General features: G+C 46.3%; 1 protein-coding gene across 1 annotated transcript; it reads right to left on the reverse strand.

Moving 5' to 3' along the window:
* Positions 1–865: 865 nt before the first annotated feature.
* LOC123422427 (CBL-interacting protein kinase 17-like) lies at positions 866–4,929 on the reverse strand. The gene is made up of 12 exons (XM_045107689.1): positions 4,584–4,929; positions 3,420–3,491; positions 3,191–3,298; positions 2,958–3,038; positions 2,790–2,843; positions 2,559–2,684; positions 2,242–2,451; positions 2,005–2,109; positions 1,702–1,818; positions 1,534–1,596; positions 1,355–1,429; positions 866–1,228 (listed from the first exon to the last, which is right to left on the reverse strand). The coding sequence occupies exons 1-12, from the start codon at positions 4,851–4,853 to the stop codon at positions 1,109–1,111; spliced, it is 1,401 nt and encodes a 466-aa protein (XP_044963624.1). The 5' UTR covers positions 4,854–4,929; the 3' UTR covers positions 866–1,108.
* Between the last annotated feature and the right edge of the window lie 6,328 nt (positions 4,930–11,257).

Here is an 11,257-nt window from a genome sequence, read left to right on the forward strand (position 1 = left end):
TCCTTTTTTTGCCTCACAACCTCCACCACACTCTATTCCACCTATAGTGCTATATCCATGGCTCACGCTCATGTATTGCGTGAGAATTGAAAAAGTTTGAGAAAGTAAGAGTGCGAAAACAATTGCTTGGACAATATCGGGATTGTGCTTGATTTAAATTCATTGTGTGGGGATGATGGAGCATAGTCAGACTATATAATTTTGTAGGGATAACTTTCTTTGGCCTTGTTATTTCAAAAGTTCATGATTACTTTGCTAGTATGCTTGACGTATTATTGTTTTCATGTCAATAGTAAACTATTATTTTGAATCTTACGGATCTGAACATTCATGCCACAAGAAAGAAGTTACAAAGGACAAATATGTTAGGTAGCATTCCACATCAAAAATTCGGTCTTTATCACTTCCCTACTCGAGGACGAGCAGGAGTTAAGCTTGGGGATGCTTGATACGTCTCCAACGTATCTATAACTTTTGATGGTTTCATGCTATTATCTTGTCAACTTTGGATGTTTCATATGCATGAATATGCTATTTTATATCTTTTTCGGGACTAACCTATTAACTCAGTGCCAAGTGCCAGTTTCTGTTTTTTCTGTGTTTTTGACCTTTTTCATAGAAGAATATTAAACGGAGTCCAAACGGAATAAAACCTGCGGGATGATTTTTTCCATAACAGAAGATACGCAGGGGATAGTAATAGTTCATTTCGAATTTTAACTTCCCTGGATTATGTTTTTGAACTTATGCTAGTACCTCACGGTTGTATTTGTAATCTTAGAGTATATTTATTTCAGAACAGTGATCCTTCTCATACTCTTATATACTCCTATATGTGCCGTGTATTGGTTCGAACAAGTGGAGATGAATGGCGCAGATAAGATAACAACGCCAGGTCAATAATTCATCTCTTATGTGTCAATGTTCCTTTCTTCAACTTTTTCTTTTCATTTACATCGCCGACAGTCAGTTTTCACCAGTCGATTTTCTATACTTCTGTACACTGTATCCGATCCTTACTCCCTCGCCGTCATTTCCAATCCCTGAAGAGCTATGATCCTAGGGTCCTACAACATCTTGTCAGTGTGGGGGTACAGCACAACACTCGTCACAAGGCAACCAGTGGCGTCACGCTTCTGCTGTCGAAGCTGGGGAGATTGTCGTCAAAAAGCTGCTCCATCCTGAAGATCTTGTCAATCCCCAGGTCACTCGATATCCTATCACAGAGCTGCAAAAGCACAATCCAAGGAAGCAACATTATCGAGTCATTCACTCACTAACCACCAGCACTGAAGATGTGTACAATGAAGTTAGGGCAGTGGCGAGCCCAGTTGTCGTTAGCGCTCTTGTCTACCTGTCTGTACACTGCAGTGTCACCATGGGACTTCCGAAGCTCCACAACATGCAGAGAGGGTCCAAGCTCAAAGACCTGGGATAAGAAAAAACAGCATCCCAGATGTTAGCAGTTGATCTCCGTTGGTTACTGTTCCCACGCATTTCACTGAAGAAAGGTGCAGCTTCGCCGAATTATACCTCGACACAGACTAAGAATGGCAAAGGGTTGTTCGGTCCATTGCAATTGCGCGTTATTTTCAGCTGAAATATAACATGGCATGTCATTTTCAGTTCCTTCAAAAGTTGTACTCAATCATGTGATGACGAAAAGTCTCTACAATGTGATGATGAGAAGCTTGTGCTCACCTTGCTATGCGCTCTTTGAACGTGGAACCCCGACTGCGTCGCAGACACTTCAATCTTGTCAAACAAATCCTTTGGTGGAAGTGCTGATGTGAACCTGATCTTTCTCTGGGACACTCCCTGCAATAAGTTCAGCTGGATGAGGCGAGTTGTTCTACGAGGCCAAAGTGGCACATTCAGTGATCATCTTGGTCTAAAACATCTTGAGAAACTATGCATATGATTTTTTCCCAGTTTTGCAGATTAAATCATTCTGAATACAGCAATGGAGGGGCAGGAAAGAAATTACTGAAAATATTTGTATACCTCTTCCTCAAAAAACCCTGAAAGATCGAGGGAAGATGCCATTCCGATCAGCTGAAAAGCGTTCATCTGACGAGTACTCTTGTCCCCGGGTGCTTCACTAATTTGCTTCAGGATAGAAAAAAGGAAACAAAAAATCACCGATCAGCGGCTACAAGCCTACAAATACGCAACACAGATGCCTATATTAGGACATAACTTGGTCTTCACCATTATACAGTCTGTGCCATCTTGCCATACCTGTTTGACAGGCATAATTGCACCAAGCCGTAAATCTTCATCATCGTCATCATATGGACCAACAGGAATATAGTCTTTCTGAAACCATTCGTGTAGTTTGATCTCTGCCATGTTGATCCTCTTCATCGGATTTGGTTCAAGAATCCGCTTAAGAAGGTTTTGTGCACCAGGCGAAAGCCACTCCGGGATCTTAGTGTCACCCTTGAAAATCTACACGCAACCAGATAACAGTAGTATTATTAGAATGGCTTCAGAGAACTATTAGAACAAAGCACGAGATATCAGTTGAGTTTTTATTTTTTGTAATGAATGTCTACCTTCTGATAAAGAACAACCATATTTCGGTCATCAAATGGAAGCTGGCCTATGAGCATAATGTAAAGAATTACTCCACAAGACCAGATATCCGACAGTGATCCGTCGTAACCTCTGTTCTGCAGAACCTGGATGTATTTGGCACAAGAATTAGCAAATATACCGCGAAACAAATAACTGGTCCCAAGGTGGCCAGTTTTTTTTTTTAAGGGTCAAGGTGGCCAGTATTTTACCTCAGGTGCAATATAGTTGGGGCTACCACAGGTTGTATGCAGCAATCCATCCTTCTGAAAAGTTGCAGACCTTAGATTCAGTGAAATGAAAATATCCTCACAAAGAAAAATCAAAGAAAAATATAATGATCAATACATGGAAATCTCTGATAAGGTTTTCTTTCATACCCCGAGATGTTGAGGCAAAGCACAGAGACCAAAATCAGAGATCTTGATGTTGCCTTTTCGGTCAATAAGAACGTTTTCAGGCTGTAACATGTAACAGTGGGATAAGTCAGGAGAACACAGCAGTAGGCCATAATGGCTGTCTCACGAAGTATATGACTCATGGAGGATAAGAATGATGATAATCTATTGACGAGATGGCTCAAGAAAGGAATTGATACTTCAGTAGTCAGTACCTTGAGGTCTCTGTGGTAGACACCCTTTCCATGGCAATAGCTCACACCATCAATTAGCTGCTGAAAAAGTCTTCTTCCTTCTCGTTCGGATAGTTTTCTCTTCATTGCCTTTTATTTGCAGGAAAGAAATCAACTCGAAGTGTTAGAACTAACCAATGTATCCAGCAGAAAATTCTATAGTACAAATCAAGCTTTCAGATAGTTGAAAGTAAAAGTTATACGGGCTTACAATCCTGTCAAACAGTTCGCCTCCATTGACAAACTCAAGCACCATATAGATCTTTGTTTTGCTAGCAGCAACCTAAATCAAGAGTTAAACAATGACAGGATTAATAATATGACAATTATGTTAATTAAACAGACCACGTGGACGAATTCATATGCTCATATGCACCACAAGAGGCCCAAAGAAATTCTGTCTCAGAAAATAAAGAAGATTATGGCATAGTCATAAAGATAAGGACGGTGCAGCAGCTGGTTGACATTATTGGATATACTTAACGGCGACACATGCGATCCAAATCAAGCATTAATCTTGAAATGAAGAAGCATAGCCTGGAGTTGAATCTGCCTCCAACTCCACGTGCTACTACACGTCTAGTGGTCTACGTGCAACGCGCTACGTATAGACTAGTAGCGCATACTAATCTACAATGCAATCCCTACAGGCTACAATTATTGATAAGTGCTATGAATGTACGAAAACATATATAGACAAGTATTATATGGTGCTTGCGATCTGCACGTTCTTTTTTCAGGGAATTTCTGGTTGATAATTGCAGCCGTGGCGTGCCGGCCGGATGTACTGATACGTTCTCGCCCGCCCGAGTACAAGCCTTCCTCAACCGTCTGAGCTGACAAAGCATTCTCCTTATACTACCCGACTAATGGGCTCTTTCCCCCTCCGGCGTTATCTTTTAAAAAATTGCAGCACGATTCTTCCCGGTCATCAAGATGGTCAATGTTTTGCAACCCAGTTCGATAGGGTTCATGTGCAACGCGCAATGAACTTGTACTACTGCTACTAATATCTAAAGTAGAATCCCTAAAATTATGAGTAGGTTTGTGTTATTGTGAATGTAGGGAAACATTATGACGATGCTTTGCAATATCCACCACGAGCCACCCCTTTCCTTAAGGAATCTCTCTGGTTCATAATTTGTAGCGCCATTCCATTCCAACCGTGGCGTGCCCGTAGTTCAAGCATCCTTGCCCGCAAGCAAGGACAAGGCATTTGAATTTAAAAACCATTTCTTCCTCAAATTTTCAACCAAGGGCACTCTATCCATATTCTAATCATATACACGCATCTAGCAGAGGCAGCAGCAAGAGAACTAGCAGAACAGGAGCCGAGATCGCGATTGGTAGTACTACTACTAGTACTACTAATTACCTCGTGGAGGCGGACGACGTTGGGGTGGGCGAGCATGGTGAGCGTGGCGATCTCCCGGCGGACCTGGTCGTCGGCGCCGCGGAGGGAGAGCACCCTGCCGCGGTCGAGGATCTTGACGGCGAAGTGGTCCCCCGTGGCGCGGTGCCGCGCGTGCTTCACCTTGCCGAAGCTGCCTTCCCCGAGCGTGCGGCCCAGCTCGTACGCACCGAGCAGCGCCGCCCGCGCGCGGCACCCCGCCGCCGCGTCCTCCGCGTCCCCCGTCGCCACCATCTCTTCTGCTGCCCGGAGAGCGACTCGTTCCGTCGTTCGTGGTGTGGTGGATTTGGCCGGAGGCGTGTTGCGCGTGCTGACGGGGCGAGTTGGAAGGTGGAGGGGGCGTATTTATAGCCTCTGAACGCTCTCAGAGCTTGCTGCGCGTCCGTGCGTGTGGTTGTGTGTGGTGTGGGGTTTGCTCGCTGTTTGGATTACCTTAATCCCGAAGCCAGTCCAACGGATTAAAGTACGTTACATTTTCACGGTATGGCGAGCGGAGAAGGAAGCTAAGTACAAAAAGGAAAAAAGGTGTGGCTATCATTTTTTTTGACAGGAAAAGGTGTGGTATCTTTGTTTTGACCGTGGCGCATCCTTGTGAAAAAGAAGCTTCGGTGCACAGGTGCGAACGATCCATTGGTTATCGGGAACCTCTTCTTTTCAGCCGGTTGATTTCTCGTCTCCTTAAGTCTTCTTCGTCATGCGTCACGTGTCCCAACAGGATCGTTAAACTGTTTATCTCTTCTTTCGTTATCTTCTGAAACACACCGTTTCGGGCGTCAATCCCATCTGCTAGCTCGCGTTCTCTCTCTCTCTTGTCCCCAAAAATCAACATCGTCATCGGTGAGCTAGTGCTCACAGGCCCATCCAGCCATCACACATCATCGATGCTTTCTTGTTGCACGCACTTCGCGAGTTGCCGGATGGGGTGTGACGCCGTCGAGGTCATCGGTGCTGCGATGCCAGCGAGGATGCAGCAGTCAGCATCTCATAGCCGAGGCGTTTTCGGCCAGTGCGGCAGAGCATCGACGGCACGCACAGGGGGGCTACCTGGGGAGCTTCGTTGTAGCATCCACTGTAATGCATGTCAGATGGGGCATGGCGCCGTCAGGTCACCTATGTTGTGATGCTGGCGGGGCTCCAACATCCGGTGAAGCAGAGGGGCACGCCGGCATTGTGATGAAGCATCGCCAGGAGGGTGCCGGACCTGCAGTGAACCGTGCGGGGGTCGTTGAAGGTCCGCCCATGTTGTAATGAAGCGCCACCGGAGCTGGAATGAAGCACTACCATAGTTGCAATGAAGGGTCGGAGCGGCTGCTAAGAGCAACTTCAATGGGGCGATCCATTTCGTCTGTCGCCGTCCGTTTGGGTCGGCGCGGACACAATAGGCGGCCCAACGCGCCAACCTAAACGGACGGGCGTCTGTTTTTCGTCCGCGGACGACCCATTCCCGGCCCATTTTTGAGCCGAATTTGCGTCGGCGCGGACACGCGACGGATGCGCACACGCTCGCCTTCTCCTCCCCTCCGGGCCCGCTGGTCGGTGACACATTGGCCCCCATACAACAGCAACCGTTGCTCGCCTCCTTCGTCGCCGACGCCGCCACCCATTTTTGCCGGCCACTCTGCGGGCTGCCCACTCTCAGCAACGCCGCCCACATCCGCCCACTCTCAGCAACGCCGCCCACTCCCACGTCGCCCGCCGCCGACGTCTTGCCGCCAGGGAGCCGACTGCTTCCCACCCCCACACCCCCGACCAAAAAGCCGCCTCGCTGCCCGGCCAGATCCTCACCGGCACGGCCCACTCGTCGGACGCCGGCAGGGCAGCTAGCTGGTCCGTGCGCGCCGCGACTCCCTTTGCCGGTCGTCTTCTTCGTCGCTGCCCGCAAGCTGTTCGACAATTTGTCAAGGTACAGAAAAATGGACACTACTGACGAGTTCTTTTTTCACAATTTCCTTTGCGACTCCGGTGATTCGTCGTCCGATGACGAGGAGGAGATGTTGACTGCCGTGTTGGTCCATCACCACCTCAACAGCCAGCGGCCGTTGTTCCATGGCTCCATTCCAGGCCACCTTCCGGCGTTGAATCGCAACCGAGAGAGCGGGCATTTCCTTCTTTGGAAGGACTATTTTGATACAGCAAACCCGTTGTTCAAACATCAACAATTCCTCCGCCGTTTTCGTATGAGTAGGCATGTTTTCAACCGTATTAGAGAGGGAGTGGTCGGCTATGATGACTATTTCGAGTACAAAGCGGATGTCGTTGGCAAGATAGGTTTTTCCTCTTATAAAAAATGCACCGCTGCCATCCGAATGCTTGCATACGGACTGCCCAGTGATCTCATTGACGAGTACGTCCGTATGAGCGAGTCTACTTGCCTAGAGTCCTTGTATAAGTTCTGCAAGGCTGTTATTGATGTGTTTGGCCCTGAGTACTTGAGAGAGCCGACTGCTGAAGATACAACCCGATTGTTGGCGATGAATGCCAGCAGGGGTTTCCCAGGGATGCTTGGTAGCATAGACTACATGCACCGGGAGTGGAAGAACTACCCTTTTGCTTGGCAAGGGCAGTATAAGGGCCATGTCAAGGCTTGCACTGTCATACTAGAGGCCGTTGCGTCTGAAGATCCCTGGATCTGGCACTCTTTCTTTGGCATGGATGAATCACACAATGATATCAACGTGTTTCAGCGCTCGCCAGTGTTTGCTAGGCTTGCCGAAGGCAACAGCCCACCGGTGAACTTTACTGTCAACGACCACAACTACGACAAAGGTTACTACCTGGGTGACGGTACCTATCCTCAGTGGACCACTATTGTCAAGACAATACCCGACCCCGTCGGAGAGAAGAGGAAAAGATTTTCCCAAGAGCAAGAGGGTGCTAGGGTGTTTTGCAATCTCGATGGGGCATCGTTTGGTATCCTGCTAATACCTGGAGCACGCAGAAAATGTGGGAGGTGATGACTTCTTGTGTGATCATGCATAATATGATCGTAGAATACGAGCGCCCGGAACGTCTGTATGATCAAGGGTTTCAGTTTCACGGTGAGAATGTTGTGCCTGAGCATGGAGGAGCGGCAATATTTGAACACTTCACCCAATTTCATCAAGACATGCGTGATTGGGAAACTCACGTGCAACTGCAAAATGATATCTTTGAGCATATGTGGGCTCATGTTGGCAACCAATAGATTTATCTTTTTTTATTCGTTAGCAAAACTATGTGCGAACTATGTGAGACATTTTTATTTTTATTTGGCTTGTAAACTATGCTTTTTCGGTCCAAATTATGTTGTTTGATTCAAACTATGAAAATCATGCAAAATAAGGCGGCCAGCGGGCCACGTGGGCACATATGGGTCGACGCGTTGGGCGCGTTGCCGACCCATATCTAAAACAGGGCGGACGCTGGGTGGGCGGCCGACCCAAATGGACAAAAAGCGTATGAAATCGCTGTCCGTTTGGGTCGGCCCGTTGGAGTTGCTCTAAAGCTCAACGACGTTGTAATGAAGTTCTCGTCAAAGTTTCAATGAAGGTACCCGCGACGGTGGCGGCGCACCTTGTGTTGCCATGGAGCAGTCCCGGTGGCTCGCGGTGCTACGTTGCAACAGTCACCAACAACTCTGGAAGTTGCGTGTGCTCGTCGATGTAGGTGTGATGGCAGATGCGCCGGTGCTGCAGTCGTTGGTTTTCTTTTGCATCATCGTCGTTGCTAAAGAGACTGGTGTTGCAGCAGCGACTCACCCTATGGATGCAATACAAGAGGAGAAGGAGGACATGGGGACTGAGTTGTTGTGAATGGATGGGTCAGATGCGTCTAATCAAGTGGCTGGCTAGGCGGATGATTTGCTAGAGAGAAATCATCCGACTGGTCCATAGCGGCTGCCTTGATTAATGTACAATGCTTTCAAAATTTACAATAACGCTTCTGCGGTGCGGATGTATTCGGCCTTTACTGGGGCAGCGTTAATTTGCTTACCGTCCGGGAAGGAGAATAAAACATTTTGTCGCCACGATTTATGGTGTCTTTGGATTTTAGTAAATCTAAATTTATTAATTTATAGAAGCCCGTGAAGCGAGTCTCAACGAGCGGAAAAACGGGATAGGCCCCAGCGTCGCTTCATCCTCAGGAGCGACACGAGCGATGACCTCATCCTTAGCAGCATTAGGGACCTCCACCCCCTCCCCCATCATCGTCGCCGACGCCTCCCATGGGGCTAAGCCCACATGAAGCAGGAGGCGGAAGGGTCCTTCGCGGCATGGTGGAAGCAAGGAGTTGGGGAGCTTGTGCATCGGCAGGTGGAGGCCGGCGCCCTCGGGCTCTGGCACCGTAACATTCCTGCTGCATGTCACGTTTGGTGCTCGCCGGTAGAAACTTAGCCATGGAAGCTCGATGCGGCCGCATAACAAGGCCTGGGTGCGAGCGAGCATGGGTATGGATGGCGACGTGGTGGCATCTCGGCAATGGTGCTTGTCACATGGTCGCAGCCGGCGCTAGTTGTTGCGGCACTTGGGTGACCGATGGATCTCGGTTCAGCGAGCGTGTGTGGTGCTTATGTGTTGTCTAGATTTAGATCTGCAATGGCCTGAAGCGGCGGTGTGATGTCTACTACACAACTTTATTCTTATAGACTATGTTGGGCTTCCAAGCGCAGAGTTTTGTAGGACAGTAGCAATTTTCTCTCAACTGGATAACCTAAGGTTTATCAATCCGTGGAGGTGTAGGATGAAGATGGTATCTCTCAAACTACCCTGCAATCAAATACAAAAAATCTCTTGTGTCCCCAAGACATTCAATACAATGGCAAATTGTATAGATGGACTAGTTCGGTGAAGAGATGGGGATACAAGTGTAGTATGGATAGTAGATATAGGTTTTTGTAATATGATAATATATAAACAGCAAGGTGGCAAGTGTAAAACAAAGAGCACAACATTGTATAAATGCTTGGTAATAAGGCCTAGGGTCCATACTTTCACTAGTGCAATCTCTCAACAATGCCAACGTAGTAGAATCATATGATTATCCCTCAACGTGCAACAAAGAATCACTCCAAAGTTCCTATCTAGCGAAGAACAATAAAATAAAATTAGTGTAGGTAGTAGAACCACCTCAAAGTTATTCTTTCTGATAATCTTTTGAGCTATTCCTATAAGTGCCACAAAGAACCCTAGAGTTCATACTAGAACAACACCCATGATACATATCAATCAACCCTAATGTCACCTAGATACTCCAATGTCACCTCAAGTATCCATGGGTAAATTATATGACATGCATCAAGCAATTTCAGATCAATCATATTCAATCCAACATAAAGGACTTCAAGGAGCACCCCAAGATTTCTACCACATAACATAGTATGAAAACGTGCAACCAACCCCTATGCATGGATCCTCAAGGTCACCAGAATCCACAAGTTGATGCCATAACATCTATCAAGTCAATCACTTTAATACCCCAATGTCACTACGGGTATCCGCATGCAAGGCATACATCTCAAACCAAAAAATTCAATCCAACATAACGAGATCTTAAAGGGACGATTCAATTCATCACATAAAGGTAGCAAGAGAATAACCAGATTAACAAGGCCCATGATACATCAAGATCGTGCCATCTCAAGAACACGAGAGAGAGATTGAACACATACTACTGGTATATAATTCATCCCCAAGGATGAACTACTCTGTCCTCGTCATGGCCTTCACCGGGATAATGAAGATGGCCACCGGAGATGGTTCCCTTCTCTGATAGGGTACTGGAAAGTCTCTAGATGGGTTTCTCATTGATACAGATAAGTGTGGTGGCGGAGTGGAAATTCTCTCTTTATTTCTGGGGTTTCTGGTATATATAGGATTTTTCAGCGTTGGAATCACGCCAAACGGAGCCACATGGGCCCCACAAGCCATCAAGGTGCGACCTAGGGGGCACATTGTTGGCTTGTGGCCCACAGGTGGCTCCCCTCCGGTGGTTATTCGCTCCAATATTGCTTATTTCCGCCAAAATAATTATAAACAAGTTTCGTGCGGTTCCAAGAACTTCCATTTTCTGCACAAAAAAAACACCATGGTAGTTGTGCCGATAACATTGTGAGTCCGGGTTAGTTCTAAATAAATCATATAAAGTGCATGAAAATCATATAAAATTATTCTAAACATAGCCAAACAGGGCACGAATACTTCATAAATCATCGATACGTTGGAGACATATCAACATCTCCAAGCTTAATTCCTACTCGTCCTCGAGTAGCTAAATGATAAAATAAATAATTTATAAATATGTGAATGCTAGCATAGTATATAAGTTTGATCAATCATAATTCCAATAACTTTTTCTAGTATCATAACAAACAACTTTTTAATGAAAATCATCATGGTTGAGTAGCAATCAATTCACATGTCATGGTTCAAACAATGCATTCTCTTGAAACTTAACAAGCCATGTTCTTAGCCACCAAACAACTTCAATGCATCATCAAGTCTAAGTAAGACCTCTACATACTCAATTATCATATAGTCTTCTATGATTGCTAATACTCAAGGCATATTTTGGAACAAACAACATCCATCGAACACAGAGAAAGATAGGGGCTTAAATTTCCCCCTCCAAACATACTTATCTTAAAGATAATTGTCAACAAT

Source organism: Hordeum vulgare, chromosome 1H, assembly GCF_904849725.1.
Source record: "Hordeum vulgare subsp. vulgare chromosome 1H, MorexV3_pseudomolecules_assembly, whole genome shotgun sequence".
Taxonomy (NCBI): Eukaryota; Viridiplantae; Streptophyta; class Magnoliopsida; order Poales; family Poaceae; genus Hordeum; species Hordeum vulgare.